The 22,256-nt window shown below is 22.2% G+C and overlaps 3 protein-coding genes across 6 annotated transcripts; 2 read left to right on the plus strand and 1 right to left on the minus strand.

The window, feature by feature from the left end:
* Positions 1–947: 947 nt before the first annotated feature.
* On the minus strand, positions 948–4,397 carry LOC129605407 (anaphase-promoting complex subunit 4). Of its 3 annotated transcripts, none has more exons than XM_055515159.1 (9): positions 4,326–4,397; positions 3,846–3,961; positions 3,592–3,708; positions 3,383–3,531; positions 2,937–3,310; positions 2,532–2,871; positions 2,220–2,472; positions 1,388–2,154; positions 948–1,336 (listed from the first exon to the last, which is right to left on the minus strand). In XM_055515159.1, exons 2-9 carry the CDS (start codon positions 3,958–3,960, stop codon positions 1,190–1,192), a joined length of 2,262 nt encoding a protein of 753 aa, XP_055371134.1. In that variant the 5' UTR covers position 3,961; positions 4,326–4,397; the 3' UTR covers positions 948–1,189. The 3 variants fall into 3 exon arrangements, with proteins under 3 accessions (XP_055371134.1, XP_055371133.1, XP_055371135.1); XM_055515158.1 differs by lacking the exon at positions 4,326–4,397 and adding an exon at positions 4,027–4,126; XM_055515160.1 differs by lacking the exon at positions 4,326–4,397 and having other exon boundaries at positions 1,388–2,151; positions 3,846–4,114.
* Positions 4,398–4,523: 126 nt separating this feature from the next.
* Positions 4,524–7,004, plus strand: LOC129605361 (lysine--tRNA ligase). Of its 2 annotated transcripts, none has more exons than XM_055515069.1 (5): positions 4,524–4,660; positions 5,020–5,527; positions 5,584–5,724; positions 5,778–5,971; positions 6,029–7,004. In XM_055515069.1, exons 1-5 carry the CDS (start codon positions 4,626–4,628, stop codon positions 6,873–6,875), a joined length of 1,725 nt encoding a protein of 574 aa, XP_055371044.1. In that variant the 5' UTR covers positions 4,524–4,625; the 3' UTR covers positions 6,876–7,004. The 2 variants fall into 2 exon arrangements, with proteins under 2 accessions (XP_055371044.1, XP_055371043.1); XM_055515068.1 differs by lacking the exon at positions 4,524–4,660 and adding an exon at positions 4,797–4,951.
* Positions 7,005–10,974: 3,970 nt separating this feature from the next.
* Positions 10,975–13,315, plus strand: LOC129605494 (palmitoyl-protein thioesterase 1). Its single transcript, XM_055515279.1, has 8 exons — positions 10,975–11,204; positions 11,804–11,952; positions 12,077–12,165; positions 12,255–12,375; positions 12,492–12,529; positions 12,630–12,779; positions 12,842–12,968; positions 13,113–13,315. The coding sequence occupies exons 1-8, from the start codon at positions 11,081–11,083 to the stop codon at positions 13,239–13,241; spliced, it is 927 nt and encodes a 308-aa protein (XP_055371254.1). The 5' UTR covers positions 10,975–11,080; the 3' UTR covers positions 13,242–13,315.
* The last annotated feature ends 8,941 nt before the right edge of the window (positions 13,316–22,256 follow it).

Raw genomic sequence — 22,256 nt, forward strand, 5'->3', positions numbered from 1 at the left:
TTTGCTTGATATGTAAACGGGGTCTCACAACTAAAATGGCGACAATATATTTTTGTATAAGTTTGAAACAACAACCAGGTGATTTTTATTTTGGTTAAAATTTTAAAATTTGTAGCAAATCTTAATAATTTTGACGTAAAGGCTCATATAATTTCAGCCTGATATGTGAACTCATCAGATTTTATCGTAGATTTAGTTCGAGATTTTATCGTACATGTATATAAAATTTATAATTATTAACTTAAGAAATCCGACAGAATGGAGTCAAATTTTTTGTTATTTGCTGTCAGACAAAGTACACGACATTCATTATAACTCAGATCAAATCGTTGATTTTGAAGCACATGTAAACATATGTAAAATTAATATCGTAAAATCAAACTTTTTCTGTGATTGAGGAAAATCGCCAAACATGTATCGTAATAAATAGCAAATAATTTTTTTTGCTATTTATTTCATTATTCAGAATAAAACCAAAAGCAAGATTCAAGCCAAGACAAAATACATTTGTTGCACCGGTCTAAAGAGAATTTTATATTGAAGCTGTGCACGGAGTGGATTTTATTTTGAAGTGTGTAACAAGGAAATGTTATCCCATGCAATTACATGAGTTACATATATTTTGTAACAAAATCAACTTCAAGACGGTCGGAGCGCTGGAGAATTCTTCCGGGGCTGCGGCAAGCCAAGGAGCTCCTGAGAGATTATGACCAGAAGCGATTTAAGAAAATTATAGGGATGGGAAAGAATCAGGTGAGAGTCCTCACCGGCATTTTGACGAGTCACTGTAGGTTTAGGGGACACCTCAGTCGGCTGGGCCTGGAAAATGAGGATACTACTGGGGGAATGTAATGCTCTTGCTCATAGAAGGGGGGAGGTGCTGGGGGGCTTTGCTCTAACAATGGCCGAGTTACGGTCTTCTGGGCCGGCCTTACAAGTAGCTTGAGTTCATCAGGAGGGTGGGTCTCGAGCGTGTGTTGTAGATTGTAGATTGTACCGTTGTACAAATTCACAATCTACAACAACTTTGTCTCATAAATACTTAAAATTCATATTAACATACATGAATGCGAAAAGATAAATTAATTGTTTCTGCTCATTAAAATATTAGATATTTTTATACGTGGGCACTCAATAAAATTTTTGTTTTAAGTTTCGTTTGTACTTAAATCTTTTTTCTCTACAAAAATTATTCATTAAATGCTATAGAATCTTTACTGTTATCCATTAGGGTGTTATTGTGACTTGACATATCAACTTCTTCATCATCATCGTATTCTATTTCCATTTCATAAATGCGAACTTTTTTACAATTATCAGATAAGATAGATGCGACCTACAAAAAAAAACTTATGTTTCAAAAATATAATCAAAAAAAAAAAATTACCTTTCTACTCCCAGAAACGGCAATGCCGTTGCAATTACCGTCAATGGGTTTAAAGTAATTTACGTCTAAAATATCCAAAATATGAACCCGTGGTAAATCATTAAATAAATTTATTTTGCTGTCTATGTTTCGAACAACACATTTGCTTTTTATAATATCAATTGGAAATTGAATAAAATAGTGTGATATCTTATTATCTTCAGAAATATCCTTTACAAGCATTGATAAAGTGGTTTCATTATAAAACTGTAAGTCTTTTAAATTCATATCATTAAAGACATTTTTATTTCCAAATGGAACACGTGTTGTATACGAAAGAGCTATATTTATAGCTCTTAATATATTTTCTTGTGGCAGCATTTCTATAAATATCAATTCTTTTTCTTTCACTGAAATTGCTAATAAATCTGATTGATTGAACTTGTTAATAAAAAAACTTGTTTTTATTAAGTTTTCAGGAAAATTGCTAACATCAATGATATTGCAATCTATCTCAGATTTTAATTTAAATAGTTCTCCAACACTTTCATTTGGTTTTATGAATACGTTGTGAATTGATTTTTTTAAAGCATTATGTTCTTGAATCAATGATGCATCTGCATGATGCGAAAATATATATTTTGACTTTTGTAAGCATTCATTTTCGTTCAGTAACTTATTCCATTGTTGTGAGTTATCACATTTTTGAGGAAAATTAATTTTTGAATCTTCCAAATATTGCCCAACACGTTCCAAATTGAATTTCCTTCTTACTTGAGTTCCATCTTCTAACAATAAAATAGTAAAATTAAAGCTTCGCAATATAAAATACTAACAAGCATTTTAAAAATACCTTTTTCAAAAATACAATCATCAAAATTGTTTAAAAATTCAGCTAAGTAAGTAATATCTTCTTGAGTTACGGCTGCAACATCATCAGGTAAAGGCTCGTCCAATAACCTCACAATAACTACTGATAACCAACACCAAAAGATTTTATAATCTGTTACGGATTGATCAATAGTTTGTTGTAACTCAAGAATTTTTAACAAAAACGAACCAGCTGAAGAAATTGCTTTTTCAGTTGTATCAACGGTAAGAAAATCCTAAAATTGTTATATCATTGATTGATTAAAATAAAAATATCTAAACATTGGATTATTACTTTGTAAAAATATGTGTTTTCACTGAGACCTTTAATTGTATTTAAATGGAAAAATAATTTTACAGCGGCGCTATGCAAGGGTTTTACAACTAAATTTTGAATAGTTGAATAACTTAATTCAATAGAAGTTCCCAATTTTTTAAGCCCTTTTTCAGTTAAATCCCTTGTTAGAAATTTTTCTAGTTCAGGAGTTGCTACACCGAACATTAAAAGTTCCAAAAAATCAGCTGAAATTGTACCTTCTGGCTGAGAATTAGCATACTTTGTTAGTTTGTTGTCCATTTCTAATAATACTGTCTCCCAAGCTTCAACAATACATTGAATTGTTTCCTTTATATAGCTTAAAAATAGACATGTACAAAAGTTACTAATTAAACAAATCCACCAATCATTAGATATTTTTACCTCAAGGTTTCTAAAATATGCCCATGTTTTCTTGCTAAATTTAGTAATGGTTTTATGTATTTTGATAAAACATTGTTTTTAAATACAAGTATTTTTATTTGTAAACCGTCTTTAACAAAAAGAATAATTTCATCAAAAGTTGATCCCATTTGGACATCTAATATTTTATAATCGTTTGGAGTTTGTAGGTGTTTTTTAATATCAATTGTACCACATGGTAGCACACCCAAAACAGAAATACAAATTTCACCAGTAACTAAACTTATTATTAGGAAAGAGGGTGACCCCTTTGAAAAATTTATTGTGTTTCTCCTCGCTGATGAAGACAAAGAATTTAAATTTGGCAAAGGCGGTAAATAATTTTCATAATTTAACTAAAAATAAACATTTTCAATATTTTGTTAAAAAATAAAAGGATGTAAAATATTTAAGCAATTATTTCATACATCGTTTTTGGAGTCAAAACTATCTGCATAATCTGAAGTAGAAACTGGTTTTGTCCAATGTAATGTTTCAATTTCATAATTGAGATCAAAACTATATATTTCATCGTCTTTTTCTACATCAAAAAGCACAACTTTTCCATTACTATATGCTAAAAATTAAAATATCATCGTCATATTTGGAATTCATGCATAGAATTTCGCATATTCACCAACTGCGATTATTGTTTCATCTGGTTGCCACGAAATAGCTTTAACATTGACGTTCTCAATCGATGGTAAAAAAGTACAAATTTTTTGCCAATTAAGCCGTTGAATTATTACTTCAGCTTAAAATATTAGAAACACAATCATTTGGTATTCTATTGGTAATAAAATACATATGTAGATAGTAAAATGAAAAAAAAACTAAAATTTCAGTATACATAACAAGTAGTTTATGCACCATAAAAATAAATATTTAAACCTTTATCATTGCTAACTATTGCAATGAGATCCATTTTGTTACTCCATTTCATAATATTTACGCGAAAGCCCATGTTCCGCGCACTTATTTGTTTCATTGAATTTATTTGAGCCATTCTAAAAAATATTTTCCAAATTTTATTTTCTAAAATACATATAACATTTTTGCCGGTGCAATAGACCTATTACAAAAATAGACTGGCAGTACAAAAAATATTAAATATTACTTAAACTATTTGGAGTTCAAAATGAAAACATTACTTTCCCTTTAAAGAGTCTTTCTTCACTGCCAGGCTATTTAACTAAGAGGTTTATTGCCGGTGCTAATAATTAATAAACAAAAATATGACATTAAGAAAGAAAACATTGACAACTAAAAATCTTCAAAATATCGATCAATTCAAATTTAATCGTCAAATTTTATTTTATTTCTACCGCTAAATTAGACTATACTATAAAAAATTAAGAACACTCTAAGGACACTCTAATATATGAACGGAATTTTATCCAAACTTCAGCATTTTTTTGGACAGTACTAAGTTCAACTTCTTATTTTAATTTTTTCACTCCATTCTCTTTTTTTACTCAAATTAGAGAGAAATTTCGTTTACTAGTCAACTAACACAAAAACAACTTAATTATGTGAATTTAATTCAAATCAAATGTGACAGTTGTCTTTTTCAGAATAATTTGCAGACTGTTGGTTGACCATTTTTCTAAAAGGAATTTTTTTAAAATTTGCTTCAGTAATATTTTAAATATAAAATAACGTTTTGAAGAAATGGCAGAGGTTTCCGAAGAAAAATTATCTAAAAAGTAAGTATTTGCATAATTAATACAAATATTGCAATTGTAAAAATTAGTGTCGTGTCAATATTTTGAATGCATCATTGAATTGGCAAGAATGAGAGAACTGATGAAATAATCATATGTCAAACAACACGTGCATAGTGCATTTGTTAATAAATTTTTAAATAAAAAAATGATAAATATTTTGAATAAGTCGAAAATTTTCGGAAGTATTTACTTAAATTTAAAGAGTAGGGAAGTTACAAAATTTTTTAGCAATTCAAAGTTGTTATATCAACCATCTAAAAGAACAAAACTGTAATGTAAATATGAAATATAATTCGGACCGCATTAATTTATTATAAAAATCTGTTTAATTTTTACAGTGAATTAAAACGTCGTCTCAAAGCAGAACAAAAAGCTAAAGAAAAAGCAGAAAAAGTCGCTGTTCAACCAGTACCCACTGCTAATAAAGAGAAAAAAATAAATGAAGAAGAAATCTCCCCGAATGAGTTTTTCAAATTAAGATCACTTGCTGTTGCTGAATTGAAAAAAGATCCAACAACCCATCCATACCCACATAAATTTCATGTGAGCATTTCTCTAGAGCATTTTATAGATAAATATAACAATTTGAAAGATGGAGAGCAACTAGAGGAAATAGTAAGCGTTGCTGGACGAGTGCATGCTATCCGTGAATCAGGTGCAAAATTACGCTTCTTCGATTTACGTGGTGAAGGTGTGAAACTCCAAGTTATGGCGAATGCCAAATTATATGGCAAAGAAGAAAACTTTGAGCCGGATTTAGAGAAAATTCGACGTGGTGACATTATAGGTGTTTCTGGGGTTCCGGGAAAAACAAAAAAAGGAGAATTATCAGTTATCCCTAAAGAAGTACTAATGTAACTATATGAATTAAGATAATATTAAATAACATTATACTTTTACAGGTAAAATTATTATCACCTTGCCTGCACATGTTACCGCATTTGCATTTTGGTCTGAAAGACAAAGAAACTCGATTTCGTCAGAGGTATTTAGACTTAATTTTAAATAATAAAGTTCGTCAGACTTTCCAAATTCGAGCTAAGGTATATTTTTAAAGCAATCCGATAATAATGATACAGTATAAATTTTTTTAAAGATTATTTCATACATACGGCAATTTTTGGACAAAATGGGATTTTTAGAAATTGAAACACCAATGATGAACATGATTGCTGGTGGCGCTACAGCCAAACCATTTATTACTCATCATAATGAACTTAATATGGATTTGTATATGAGAATAGCACCAGAATTATACCACAAAATGTTAATTGTTGGTGGATTGGATAGGTAAATTTTATTTTAATTCTTTTGTAAATTGACTTTACTATTTTTGTTTTAATTTAGAGTGTACGAAATCGGTAGACAATTTCGAAATGAAGGCATAGATTTAACTCATAATCCTGAATTTACAACTTGTGAATTTTATATGGCTTACGCAGATTACAATGACTTGATCAAAATTACTGAATCTATGGTCTCCGGTATGGTAAAAGCTATACATGGAACTTATAAAATTCAATACCATCCCGATGGATTAGAAGGAGATCCCGTTGAGATAGACTTTACGCCACCCTTTAAGAGAGTATCAATGATCAAAACTTTAGAAGAAAAATTAAATGTGAAATTCCCGCCAAATACCGAATTAAGTAGTAAAGCTACTAATGAATTCTTATCAGAACTTTGCTCAAAATATGAAATTGAGTGCCCACATCCAAAAACTACAGCAAGATTATTAGATAAATTGGTTGGTGAATTCATTGAAGAAAACTGTATTAATCCAACATTTATTTGTGATCATCCTCAAATTATGAGTCCTTTGGCAAAATATCATCGCAGTGAGCCGGGCTTAACCGAACGTTTTGAATTATTTATTATGAAAAAAGAAGTATGTAATGCGTATACAGAATTGAATGATCCAGCTGTACAAAGAGAACGTTTTGAACAACAGGCTAATGATAAAGCCGCTGGTGATGATGAAGCCCAATTAATAGATGAAAATTTCTGTACAGCTTTGGAGTATGGTCTACCTCCAACAGGTGGTTGGGGAATGGGAATTGATCGTCTTACTATGTTTTTAACTGATGCTAATAATATTAAAGAAGTTTTATTATTCCCTGCAATGAAACCTGATGATTTAAATAAACCTCATTCAGACGAAATTGAAAATAATGTTGACGGAGTCCACAAATAATCAATTTGACTTAAAATATGTATAAAATTTAACTTATTGTACTTTTAAGTTTTTTTTTATTACAAAGTAACAGTTTCCAGCTTATGTTACATTAATTGCAAAATATAAATTATTGTATTTAAAACTAAATATTTTTGTCAGTTATTTTGAAGCTTAGCGATTGCATATTTAATGGTTTCTCATATAAATTTTATCACATTAAAATTAATAAGTTTTCGAAACTAATGAGATACATATTTTAGTTTCTAATTTGAATCAATTGTTCTCCAAAATTATTTTTCGAAATACATACGTATATAATTGTGTAAAATTTCATATAAATACCAAATTATATGCTTTAGATAAATGAAAGTGGAAAACGACAAAATGCGCAGACTTTTAATCTATTTATAGTTTCGTTTCAACAAAGGAAACTTACAACGTTTACTTGAATTATTTTATTTATTATGATGTCATAACTAATTATGGTTGTAAGTTTTTCTATTTGCAACATTTCGAAGAAGAGTTTATTGAAAGAAACTATCTATCACAAAGATACTATGTTTTTGAAGCATCAAGAAGTAAGTAACTTTTATTTTTAAAAAAAGTATCAAGTTTATTAATTAATTTAAAAAGGAAGATGAGTTTGGTTAACAATCAAAGAATACTCTATAGTGTTTGAAAAAGTATTTTTGTACTATTAAAACACATTTTATATTCATTATATAATCAATCGTTTTTTTGAGCCGCAAACTTACTAAGAAATATTAAATATGTAATTTGGAATCAAGTTCGCTATTAACACAAGTTGCTATTAAGTTAAGTACTTTATTAAAATATATTTTTAAGAAGATTTAAATTATAATATAATAATTAGAATTTCAATTATTCATCATAAATTCTCTGAAATTTTGAAAATTGCTAAAAATCTTAAGATTTTGAAGGAATTTCTGAAGTACATGATACTCTAATTTTTAAATTGCAGTAATACTAACACGGTTCAGTTGTATACGGTTATATGTATACAATTCAGATTATGAGTTGTAATAAACGCTAAATTTTGTTGTAGTGCAATAATATGACTTTTAATCCATGGTTCCTCAAATAACATAATAATTTCAATATGCGTACATATATATGTAAATATAAGAAATACAGTAGCTACGCTATAGAAATTTTGAATAGAATTGTAAATTAAATGTAAAATTATGGTCGATATAAACTTATTAATTTTAATTAAATTTATAAATTTAATTTTGATTTTCTTTATGTATATAACATCTTATAAAATTTATGCACAAAATCATGTATATTTTAAGTTCTTATGACTTTGTTTTTATGTATGTAATATGTAAATGAGTATAATTTCAATTTTAACCCATAATTTTACTTTCTTTAATTTTGTGCTTGCTTTAATTTTGCTAACTATTTATAGAATACAATAAATTTTATTTTTAAATCCTGTACAAATAAAATAAATACGATATGTAAAATCCGGTATTACTACACATCGTTATTACCGTTATCTGTCAAAACAATCTGAATGACATTTTTATTTCATAAAAGTACGATTATAATTATATCAGATTTTTTCAAGATTTCTAGATTTAAATATATAAAATGTATAAAAAATAAGTTTGATTAAACTGAAGTTAAGCAATATGTATGCATGTATGTTTTCAGAAGAGTTTAATTAAATTAAATTTTATTTTTGTCAACTTAATCTAAATCATGAAATTCCTAAACCAAAGTAAATCCTTCTTATCATATCTTATAAAATTTGTATATTAATAATTTGCAAAAAATCCTTAAAGAATTTCAACCATTTTTATGATATGATAACAGAAATTAAAGAAAATAAACAATTTGGACGAGTGCCTCTCACCTTTTTTATTAATTAATATTTTAGTCAAATTTAATATCGAAGAAGTTGTTTCGTTTCCAAAATACAAAGATTACCTAAAAAGTTTTAAACATTTTTTGAAATAATTTTTAAAAGCAACTAAATGAAATTCTGATATTAATATGTTAATTTAATGAAATTGAAATTAATTGAATTTTAAATTTTCTGCAAAAATTCTTTTGTGTACTTGTAATGTTACGTAACTTCAAAATTATTTTCCGATTTCGACATTATTTTAGGAATTACAACTAAAATGGCTCACATTTTGATTATTTTTTATATTATTTTTATGTAAAAATTTTATTTTTCCAATTAAAAAATTTCTTTCAAATTTTTATTAAAATTACAAAATTTTCACTCTAATAAACGAAATTTAATTATGAATAAGCATATACTTTTAATTTTTCAAAAAAGTAGAAATAAATTATTAAATATATGTGAGTTTATAAGTACTATTTTTCTACATTCATATGAATTATGAATTTTATATTCTTCGAGTAAGATTTTACATTAATTAAAAGAAAACTTTTAATTTTATGTAAAGGTAATTCTAAAATTTACAATAAAAACAAATGATTGAACCGGTTCATTGAACCATTAAACATTGAGTTAAACAAGTTTAATGATTGATCTTTTTCCTAACTTTTGAACCAACCTACTTGGGTTAAAATTAAATTTTGTATGACATTCTCATTTCTCATAATAATGTCTTTAATATAAGTGTAGATAAACATTATATTCGATCATTAAATATGCATAATACTACAAAGATTTTTTATGGAGAAAATGAATTAGATGTAAAGCAAAATAAGCTTTTGAGTGATGGTAAGCCTACGAGGTGAGTACTTAAATTGTTATCATATTTATTTACTCAAATTTCATTCATGATGACAAAGAACTCATTTTTGAGATAATACATATAGACAAAATTACAAAAAAATATGTTCAGTGGCGTAACTTTAATTTTTGATAATTATTTATTTAATTTTAGGTATATAAAATTAAAAGGACATTTAAGTCTTGGTAAAAAAATTTTAAATTTTCAGACCGGAAAATATTTATTCTCTTCTTTAATTAACTTTATCTTTCATATTTCTTGGTAATTTGATGCCTACTTTTTGAATTCGGCTAACAAATATCAAAAAAGTTTTTGTTGTCATGCTTTCCATTAATTTTATTTTCTTTAGGGTTCTTATTTAAACTTTCTATTTATCGTTATTTAATTTTGTAAATATGTACAGAGTATGTCAGTATTAGCAGACATATGAAATCTGAATAATACGTAAAGAGAAAAACAATTACTTTTATCAGTAAGCATTAAGTATTTGATGAATAAAAAAATATAAAATAATTCCTGTACGCAAGTAGTACATAAGTAGTAGTGTTACTATAATATAATATTGCATAACATTCATATAATATATTATTGTTTAAAAATTAAAAAAAAATAATTGAAATTAAAATACTCGACTCACAGTTGATTAAAATTCTAAAGTTTGGTTATATTTTGGCTCTTTAATATTCATGTTAATAAAAAAGAATATAAACCAATTTGATAATATTGAAACTAAGCCACATCAATTCTCTGTCAATACTGTTATCAATGGTCTTTCCTAATTCTCAATTACCAAAGATCTTAAAAAATAAAGGGGGTTAAGTATATATTTAATTTTTTTCGAGAAAGACGAATTTTAAATTTTGATTTATGTAAGCTTGATTTACATATTAAAGATTTTATTATTCCCACAAAATAAATAAGTAATGATGAGTACATATATGATAAATTTATATCACTTAACAATTTTTGAACCTGACTTGCACAAATTGTGGGTACAATTTGTTTTATACAACTTTTTCAATTTGATTTCAATTTTCATAATTATAGCATTGATACATCACTGAATAAATCTTATAATATTTGATAAAATACTCTCTTTGTCTTCTTTCTTTAAGTCTCTTGCTTAAATATTTAAAAATTATCAAACGTATCGACCACTCAATTGAAGAGGTTAAGTAAAATTTTGTTGAGTTAAGTGTGTGTATTTACGGAAAAAAATTATAAATAAATGCATATGTATTATGTACATATATATATACATGTTAATTTATTATAAATTGTTTTTGTATTTTAAAATTAATACCGTTTCATATCGTGTGTAGTATTTAAAAACTCTCAAACATTTTTCATAATTGATTAGTTCACATTGAGATTTTCGGTAGTTAAGAGTAAAAATTCTTAATTTTTCCGAATTACTTTAATAATATTTTTCATGAGGAAATTTCTTCTTTTTCTTTATAAATAGAATTTTAATTATATAGAAAAATGATTTTTAAATACAATCAAATAATTTTTGCAATTATTTCTTTAATTTTATCAAATGGATTTTGTGAAATTATTGAAAAAACATCCGAATCACCAGTACCAGTTGTAATATGGCATGGAATGGGTAAATTTAATAGATAAAAATTATATTATAAAATTGTATAATATTGCATAAAAAGTGAATTTTCCATTCAAAATTGAAATACATGCAGATAATTATTATGAGCACACTCATATTTATTTAATTTTTAATTTTGCACTTTCATAACATACATATTCACAATTAAATAACATTAAATATATTACACAAATGTTTGTCATTTAAATAAGAAAGAATTGCAAGGTTTAACAATAAATTAAATATAATTTTCACTCTTATATAGTTTGTTAATGAGAAATAATAAAATTTAAGCGCCAATTTCTTCGAATGAGATTTACGATGATGTAAATATAAATAATAAATTTATAAACAATATTTACATATGCATACAGAGTACGTTTTTGATTACTTTCAGCTATGATAACAATTTTTATCAATACGAGTACTGTATTTTTTGTAAGCATCCATAGAAAAAAGTTTCGTTTTCATTGACCAGTATATAAAGCAGCAATTAAAATTGAAAATTATATAGTAAAGTTTTTAAGAAATAATTTCCTTTAAACTTTTCAAAATTATAAAAAAAGTGAATTAATTGCATTTTTTTTGTGTGTTTTGTTTTTTAGGTGATACTTGTTGTAATCCACTTAGTATGGGTAGAATAAAGCAATTAATTGAAAACAATATTCCAGGAGTATACGTCAAATCATTAGAAATTGGTGGAAATATTGTAAATGATTTGCGAAGCGGTTTTTTTATTCATCCTGATAAACAAGTACGTATGTATAATAAAAGTTCGAAATCTAATTTTTGCTGGACATAATATACAATCAGTTCTTAAGCGAAAGTACTATATAAACTTTTATATTTTATAATATATAATTTTGTGTGTCCTTTAGTTAGCTGATGTTTGTGAACAACTGAATGCTGATGAAAATTTGCAAAATGGTTTTCATGCTATAGGATTTTCTCAAGGAGCACAATTTCTGTATGCTTATTATTTATATTTATTTTATAAATTTTGTAAAAGTTTTAAAAAATAATATTCTTATATTATAATATTGAATATAATTATAGACGAGGAATTGCACAAAAATGTATTGGCCCACAAATGAAAACATTAATATCAGTCGGAGGTCAACATCAAGGTGTCTATGGTTTACCAAATTGCCCATCTTTAAGTTCAAAAACATGTGATGTACGTTACGTTAAAATAAAAATATTCAATTTAATATATCTTATATAATTAAATCACGTCATGTAAAATTTTTCATCATTAGCAAAATTTCAAAAGTGTTTTTCTTGATTTTTTAGACTATTCGAAAATTATTGAGCAAAACGGCTTATGCAAAGTAAGAAAAATTATTATATGAATTACAAGTATAAAAGTATACAAGTATAAAGTTATAAAATTATAAACATAAAACTAAAAATTTCAATTAATTTTAATAGATGGGTACAAAAATTATTAGTTCAAGCAACATATTGGCATGATCCATTAAAAGAAGATGAATATAAAGCCGGAAGTACATTTATTGGTGAAATAAATAATGAAAATTTATTAAATTCAACGTATGCATTAAATTTACAACGATTAGAGAAGTAATTCATTAAAAATAAATTTTAAATTTAAAAAAAAAAAGAAATTAATTTTGAAATTTTAGATTTGTCTTAGTTAAATTTATGAATGATTCTATGGTTGAACCAAAAGAATCATCATGGTTTGAATTTTATACACCGGGACAATCACAACATATTCAACCACTTAAAGAAAGTCCTCTCTATAAAGAAGTAATTCTAATATTTAATTTAATATACATATATATTCTTTAGTGAAATTTTATAATATTTGTAAATAATTGGTTTTATATTTATATGTTGGTATTAATCGTATATTGTATTTTGATTTTTGCTAATTTTTTTAATATTTCAAAGGATCGATTGGGTTTGAAACGAATGGATGAAGAAGGCAAATTAGTTTTCTTGGAAGTTGAAGGTGATCATTTAAGATTCAAAGACACATGGTTTGTTGAAAATATCATCCCATATTGGAAAAAAGATTGAACAAATTTCATAAAGATTTTTAATATAGGTTATGAGAATTTGTTAACTTGATACCTAAAGAATTTTAAATAAACTTTTTTATGTATATTATGAGGTAAATGTTTTTAATTATCATTTTATATAAATTATTTTAAAATTTAAGAAAAATATGACCATTTATATTAGTTTTTATTCTTAAGTGTTTTTGATATAAAATATATATATATATATATATTGATATATATATATATATCAATATATATATATACATATATATATATATATAATATATATATATATACAATATATAACAAATAACTACAATTCTGATTTAATTTATAGTATTACATTAGTTTACAACTCTTTCTAAAATTTTATATTTGGACATTACTGCCTTTTTATTGCACGAACCAAAATACTGGCCGCAACAATTTAATAAACCTAAAAATAAATTAGAAACCTAAGCCTAAATTTATTGAAACCTAAAAATTGTTCAGTAATAATAAAGGATAATATGATTATTATTGTTCCTGAAGCGAATAAATAATCAAAGCGAATAACTTACTGGAATATTCGCGCGTAAAACCATAGAAAAATTCACCCACATTTTCCTTTAATTCATTTTTATTGACTTATTTAGTTCTACTTATTTTGCTGTTCCCGTTTCAAAAAATTTAGGAATTTGTATAATGCAGATTATACAAACGCTACTTTGGTTTTACCATAAAAAAATATATTTATTACATGCAATACATAGATATTATTTATTAAAAAAAAGTCTTTTTAACCACATTCATTTTAAAATAATATAAGCTATCAGCTCAAAACAACAAAAAAAAAAAAAGTTTTAAAAATTACTTCTGGTCTCATACGACTTCCGTTCGTCTAGTTCTGACATTTCTCTCGAAATAATTATATTCGCTAATCATAATACCATTTAGGCGAATTCGAGCCCAGAATAACATTGGCAAACCATAATAGCCCCATAAATTTGTAAGGTAAATAAAAGAGAATGTTGTAATTTTTATTTGAATTTTTAAAATATTTATTGAAATGTATAATTTTATACATATTTGTAGAATATAACACATATATTTATATATATATTTTTATATAATATATATATATGTATATATAAATTTATTACTGAGAACAAGTATACATTTTTATTAATATTTTAATGTTTTGTTTAAATTAATTTTTGAAACAGTTGTTGTTAATATAATTTTTTTTTTTGCATTTTTATTGTTTAAGGTTGGTTTATTTTTCTTTAATTATTTTTTCTTTTTTTGAAATTTTTATTTTAACTTATACACTACTTTTTTTTGTTTTTTTAGTGTTTTTTTTTTAAACATAAAGGTAAATTAATTTTTTCAAATTTTTTTTTTTGTATATTACAATTACAAATATGCACAATATTATAATACCCTTAATATATTTGAAATATAATTTTTTTTTGTTTTAAAGATTTTCTTAATATTTTTTTTTATTGTATACCATTTAAAAATATATACAATTATTAAAAATATATTTGTAACATAAAAAATGGAAAGAAAACAAAATATCTAATTTTTGATAAAAATTAATTTGTTCTTTTTGTTTTTCTTTTTTTTTATAATTAAAATATTTTATATATAAAAAAGTTTTTTTTTTTGGTTTTTTTTTGTGATTTTTAATTATTTTGCTTTTTAATATAGTCATCTACAATTATTCAATTCACAATTTTTGTTATAATTGTAATATAATCTTAATAGTAATATATAGATATTTATACTCATGTATACATGTATATATATTATTTATTTTTTTTTTATTTTTTTTTTTCAATATTTATCATGCAAAACACAGAAACCATTGTAAAAAATCGCCAAAAATTAGATTTATTTGTAATGTTCTTTTTTAATTATTTTTAATAAATATATAAATATAAATAATAATTATGTTATATATATATGTACATGTATATGTAAATGATTATATTTTTATTTATATATATGATTATTATAGATAAATATATATATATCATCGGTAATATATATATATATATATATATATATATATATATATATATATATACATATGTATACATATTTTGTTTGATATAATTTTAATAAAATAAAAAATAAATATTTCATATTATTTGTGTATGCGTATACATAAATGTGTATATAATATTAATTTATGTAATTATACGTACATTGCATATAAGTATTTTACATAATTAAATATTAATATAAACTACTATACAAAGTTCGATAAACTGAATTAATATTGTAAATTTTTTAAATAAAAATATTAATTATGCTCCTATAAAAATTAAAATTTAAAGAAAAAGTGAATTTTGTTTTTATATATACATATATATACTGATATTTTACCGATTTATATACGTATAATATATATATATATATATATATATATATTGTATATTATACAATTTAATTTGATTTTTATATAAATTTAAAATTACATATTACTACTACTTTGAAAAAAGATTGAGTTTTTATTTTTGTAATTGTGTATAGGTATATATTAAATGAGTTTAATAATTTTTCAATATATATATAAATATGTATCTACATATCCCATGTAAATAATTCATTGTTAAATATCTTTATATATTTACATATATATATATTTTTTTTGTGATTTTGTATTTTTAAAAATTTTAAATTGTTTGTTTTAAAATTTGATTTTTTTTTTTGGTTGCTTTCATTTTCGTAGTTTATATTTTAATATTAGTTAAAGCAAAAGTTTTATTTAATATTATTGAATTTATTATTTTAATTTTTTTTTCCTTTTAGTTTAGTTTTTTCATTTTTTTGTTTGGTATAATAAAGTAAATAGTTGATTTGTTTTTAAGTTTTTTTATTAGAACTTTTTTTGTATTTTTTTTTCATTTATTTAATTTTTAATATAATATTTTTTTTAATCCATAAAATACATTTATGCGTATTTTGTAATTAATACTGTTTTACGCCTTGTTATATATAATTATTTTAGAAATCTAACTTTTATATCATTTATATATATGTACATAAATATACAATAATATGTTAATTTTGTTTTTTGCCTATAATATACATATGTATGTATGTATGTATGTAGGGAATTATTATTGTAATAGTATATTTATTATATAATTGTGTTATATTTCGTTATATTAATATGTTATACATTTATATTGAATATGTGAATATACAAAAAATGTTTTACAGTTATTGCTTAAGGGTTTCCTGTGCTTGGATAGAATTTAATTATTTTTTTTTAATTCTTTGTTTTTATTTGTTTTTCTTTTTTTTTACATTAATATTAAATTATGTAAAATATTTTATACATGTGTATATAATAAATATTTATATATAATATATATAAATGGAATTTTTCTTAATATTCTATAAAAAAAAAAATAAATAAATTAAAGATATTAATTAACTTTTTTTTATTTTGAGTAAAAATAATTTTTTTTAAAGCATTAAATTTTTTGTGTTTTTTTTTGTTTTTTTTTTAATATTATTTTTTATTCATCTTGAAAAAACATTTACATTAAAAGATTAAATCTCTTAACAAAGCAAAAAGGAATAGAAAAATATCAAGTGAACATATGTAAATACGCTACTGCTCAAAAGATGGCGTATGTAACTATAAACAGACGTAAATAGAGAAAAAATATGTAACGAAAAATATTGTCATTTTAAGAAAAGGAGTTTTCTCAAAATATTTTTTTGAAAATTAAAATTTTATTGAATACTTAAAATTTGTAACTGAATTGAAATTAATTTAGAATTTGAATAAATGAACTCAATAAATTGGTTGTCGTTGTATTCTATATGTTTCTGTATTTTATATGTTTGTAGTTATTTTGTGAGGTTAAAAAATGAATATATTTTTAATCAAATAACTACTACAAGTATAGCACAAGCAAGTCATGACGTATAAAAATGAAGAGAATATGATTTAGTTTTAAAAATAAAAATAAAAATTAAAATTGAAAAAAAAAAGTCAAAAATTGAATTAACCGATAGCATGTAAATGTCATTTGAATATTGTATGTGTATGCTATTTTTTGTTTTTCAATTTATTAATTGTTCCATAATAAAATTTTTTAAAAATTTTAATTCATTAATTTTAATATAATCATATTGTATTTTTCAATTTTATTCTGGAATTGAAAATTGGAAATTTGTTTTTATAAATCAGTTTGGTTTTATATAGTTTAATTTTTTTTTCTTTTTCTTCTTCTTCTTGTTAAATTCGTTACAACATGGACTAAGACACAATAATTAAATAATATTATTATTATATATAATTATGAATGTATATATATGTAAAATGAATACACATATTTATATATATATATATATATATATATATATTTATGTATATATATATATTTATATATATGTATATACAAAACATATATATGCTTTTAAAATCAATATATATATTTTTTTTTAATTTTCTTTTTAATTTAATATAAGTATTGTATGTATAGTAAAATTGTTGAATAAATATTTTTGATATTATTGTTTTTGTATTTTAAATGTATACAATAATAGTATATATATATATATATATATATATATATATATAAATATATATATATATATATATATGTACATATTTTTTTGTTTATTTTTTTTTGTATAAATATATTTTAAAATTGTTATTTTATTAAGGAAACTATTAATATTTTGTGTATAGGTTTTCGGTATATGTATGTTTTTTTTTTCTTAAAAAGTTTTCTTTTTATTGACTCTGTTACAATATTCTACAAAACAAAATTCGAAAATTTCGTATGTAAATTATGTATTTAAACATAATTAGCGAAACTTAAATATAATTTTTAAAAGTAAACAACTCAACATAAATATCGAAGAAAATCTTGGCGTGCAAACGCAAAATATTTATAACAATATTATTTTTTATAAATTAATATTTATAAAAATATATAGAATATTGGCAAGAAGTGTTATACACGAAAACAAAAATAATGAACAATTTAATTATATTGTATAATATAAGTTATAGAAATTATTATATGTACTTAAAATATAATTATTTAAAAAAAATAATCTTTATATTTAATCATAAAGAGAATATTGTTTTTTTATTTGTATAGCTGCATTTAAATTTTCTTTAATAATTTGTTGATGTGGTTACTTTAGTTTTTTATAAATTAATTTTATTATTATTCTTGTATATAATAATATAGGAAAATGATCCTAAAAATATATTTAACACTAAATTCTAAATTTAATATAATAGAGTATTTCTATATATACATATGTATATATATCTGTACATATGTTATAATTATAGATGTTTTATAATTGGTTTTCCCTTTTTTTTTAATATATATATATATATTTTTTTTTTAAATATGATATGTCGAATCGATCTTTACAAAACACGGAATATATTATTTTTAAAATAAAATTTTCTTTTATTTTTTATTCGTTCCAATTGCATGTTTTCATTTTTTAGATTTATATATATATATATATATATATATATATATATATATTCATTATTTATATAATATAAGTTTTATTAAAGTTTAACATTTTATTTATCGTTTTCTCTTGAAATGAAAATGTTATTATATTTTTTGACTTTATTTTTTTCAATTTTCATTTTAATATTCATTGAAATTTTCATTTTAAAGATTATATATAGGAAATATCTTCATTAAGTATTATTTAATTAACAAATAATATTTATATAAAAAAATAATTATTTATCAAAATTCAATAATAAATTCCGCAAAAATAAATAATTTGAAAATAAAATATGTATAAATAATTATTTGTCTTTTTCGTTTTGTTGTTATTAAGTAATTTATATTTGTAATATTTATAAAACCTTATACATATATTTTTTCAAATTTTATATATTTTTATATTATTATGCGTTCATATTCTTTATATTGTATATATATTATTATATGTATATTATTAAATTATACTTAAGTTTGAACTAAAATAAATTACTATAAAAATAAAATAAAATAATTTAATAAACAAGTAAAGTATAATAAAATCTACAAGCATTTAAATGCACCTGAATAAATATATTATTATATTGTTGATTAAACATAATTATATTGTATTTCGATGCCGCTAGTTAAAACAATACAATTATTTAATAGGACAACAGGATTACATTAAATTTGTAATAAGAAATAAGAATGTATAAATGGACGAATATTGTTATATAATTATTATTATTATTATCTATTTATATTATATTATGATATATGTATAATATAACATAAAAATTTTTTTTTATAGATAGTTATTTATATGTATAACAATTTACTTATATATTAAAATATATTATTTTCGAAAGCATTTTGAAAATGGTATGTATATAAAAAATTTTATTTAGTATATAAAAATTTTTATATAGAATTGTTTTTTTACTTTGAATAATCTTAAATGAAATATTAAAATAAAATAAAATTTAATTGAATTTACTATTATTATACATATATTATACATAATATATGTATAAATTAAAAGTTACATTAAATAATTAAAGTTTCGAGTTTTTTTGACACAAAATTAAATGTTTGGTTAACTTGCATATATTGAAAGTTGTTGTTTGTAAAATGTATCAATTTAGATCGTATAATTTACTTATCGATTCTATATAGATTTTTTTTTTTTGAATCTTTGATATAGTGTATACATTATGTAGAAAAAAAGAATGTGTATAGTTAAAAAGTTAGGCTAATGCAATAATCTCGAATTGCTACATATATAAGTTTCGATGATTGCAATATATTTAGAAAATGACACCTAAATGAAAAATTATACATATATATATATATATATAATTTTTCTATTAATATATATATATATACAAGTATATATATATATATATATATATGTACATTATATATATGTACATATATACGTACAGGTGTTTAATATTTGTATTTAATATACTTCAAATTTGTTAGTTCTTATAATAATTTTTTGCTATACATTTATACATATAATATAATGTTGGAGTTTTCAAAGTTTTAATTATTTTTCATTAAATATGACGTATCACTTATAACATGTATGTAAAATATTTTCAAAACTTTTCTAAATTTCTTTTTTTTTATTTAATTTTTATTTTTTTTTATTTTGTTATTTTAAAACTTTCTAAAGCACATAAAATTATTAATATTTTTTTTAAATATGTTCCTTCTACTTTATATATACTCTTCTGTAAACTTTAATTTTAAAATTATGTAGCTAAAAAAAACATAAATGAAAACAAAAAGTTTATTTTGAATAAAATGGTATAAAAATTTAATTTATGTATATATATACATATATAATTTTTTATTGTTTTTTTTTTTATTTTATTAATAATATTTAATATAACAATTAGAAGAATATAAGATTTTCAAAAAGAGATACATAAGATCTGTCATCTGTGAAATTTATTTTGAAAGTAATATTATTGAATTTTACTTTTTTATTTCAAATTTTAATTACATATGCATATTATTTTTAAAATATATATACATATACACATATTTCTTTTTTCAATATGTAAAATTGAAGTCTTAGAAATTAATATCGTTTTGGCTTATAGTTTTTATTGGAAAAAAACAAAATATTCTGGTAAAGCATAACCATCCAATTTATATTACATATCTTTATATCTTCTATATATTCAGTAAATAATATTGTATTGGAAAGAATTTAATTATTCAATATGGTAGTATAATATACATACATATGTATGTATGTTATTAAAATGATATTATTGACATCAGCAATTAGCCCTACAAAGCATAAATTGCAATACAATATTACCGCAATTCAAATAACAATTTTGTGTATATTGCATATGTTTTTAATTCCTAAATTAAGTACAACTTAAACCCAACAAAAAATGTGTTCAAAATGTGCTGTTAAACTGTATAAATATATATGTTATTAATATATGTTAAAAAATTGAAATGTGTATAAACCATCATTTAAATGCAATTTTAAAGTTCAGAATATTAAAATTTACAAAAATACATACGTATATTTGTTTTTATTTTGCGTTTAAACATAGAAACATGAGTTACAATATTTGAAGCTCAATACCATATTATAAAGAAAAATCTACTACAATATAAGTATGCATGTACATAATTATATATTAGAAAATATAATATTTATTGAAAGTAAAAGAGAATATTAATCTAAACACCTAGAGTCATTTTTATCTTAACGTGAAATGTCAAAATATTGTCATATTAAATATTGTGAAAATTTGTGGGGGGTGGGGGGATGGGGGGGTTATGATTGAAACAGAAGTGAGTTATTGATATAGTCACTGTTTTAGATATTTTTAGTTGCCTTCTTTTTTATTTTAAATTTATTGTATTATTTTGTGCTTGCTATTAATATTATTTATAATTATTCTTATATTACAGATTATTTAATAACGTATATTGAGGAAACTTATGTTTATTAGTTTCCTTATGTTTGTTACTTAGAATAAAATTATATTTATTAGTTTTTTAAAAGAAAACTTTAAGCTATGTTATACTCAAACTCAAATAGCATCCATATTCATATAGTTGTCACAAAATTTATCTTGACTTAGAATAGTATTCAATTTTTCTTAAATAAAAACAACATGTTTTCGCATCATAACCATTTTTGACAGTATATAATTATAAAAATTTTTACATTACATCCCTATATTTGAATAAAAATAGTTCTTGCGTTACATTTAAAACTTGTATATACTCGCAACACTGATGCAGTTACGAGTAACTTGTAAATGAAATTTAAATATATTTAAATATTCAGAATTTGATATTTATATCTTCTAAAAAAAAAATCCATCTAACGGAATAAATATCCGTTAATAATTTACTCTTCTTGATTATTCCTTTATCGTATATTCTCTTACAATATGACAGGTAAGATATTAGTGTTACGTCATGTTAAAGTGTTATATTTATTCGAATGGAATGGGAATAATGAAAACATTATTTTAAAAATATTTATATATATATATATATAAATATTA

The sequence above is a fragment of the Condylostylus longicornis genome, unplaced genomic scaffold (genome assembly GCF_029603195.1).
Source record: "Condylostylus longicornis isolate FDR11 unplaced genomic scaffold, ASM2960319v2 ptg000013l, whole genome shotgun sequence".
In the NCBI taxonomy this organism is placed as follows: Eukaryota; Metazoa; Arthropoda; class Insecta; order Diptera; family Dolichopodidae; genus Condylostylus; species Condylostylus longicornis.

Coding starts and splice junctions, on each gene's coding strand:
- LOC129605494 (XM_055515279.1), top strand. CDS start 11,081: ATGATTTTTAAATACAATCAAATAATTTTTGCAATTATTTCTTTAATT. Junction 12,166..12,254: donor TCTCAAGGAGCACAATTTCT/GTATGCTTATTA, acceptor ATATAATTATAG/ACGAGGAATTGCACAAAAAT. Junction 12,376..12,491: donor TAAGTTCAAAAACATGTGAT/GTACGTTACGTT, acceptor TTGATTTTTTAG/ACTATTCGAAAATTATTGAG.
- LOC129605407 (XM_055515159.1), bottom strand. CDS start 3,960: ATGGCTCAAATAAATTCAATGAAACAAATAAGTGCGCGGAACATGGGC. Junction 3,532..3,591: donor TGAAACAATAATCGCAGTTG/GTGAATATGCGA, acceptor TTTAATTTTTAG/CATATAGTAATGGAAAAGTT. Junction 2,155..2,219: donor TGATTGTATTTTTGAAAAAG/GTATTTTTAAAA, acceptor TTTTATTGTTAG/AAGATGGAACTCAAGTAAGA.
- LOC129605361 (XM_055515068.1), top strand. CDS start 4,827: ATGATAAATATTTTGAATAAGTCGAAAATTTTCGGAAGTATTTACTTA. Junction 4,952..5,019: donor CCATCTAAAAGAACAAAACT/GTAATGTAAATA, acceptor TAATTTTTACAG/TGAATTAAAACGTCGTCTCA. Junction 5,972..6,028: donor ATTGTTGGTGGATTGGATAG/GTAAATTTTATT, acceptor GTTTTAATTTAG/AGTGTACGAAATCGGTAGAC.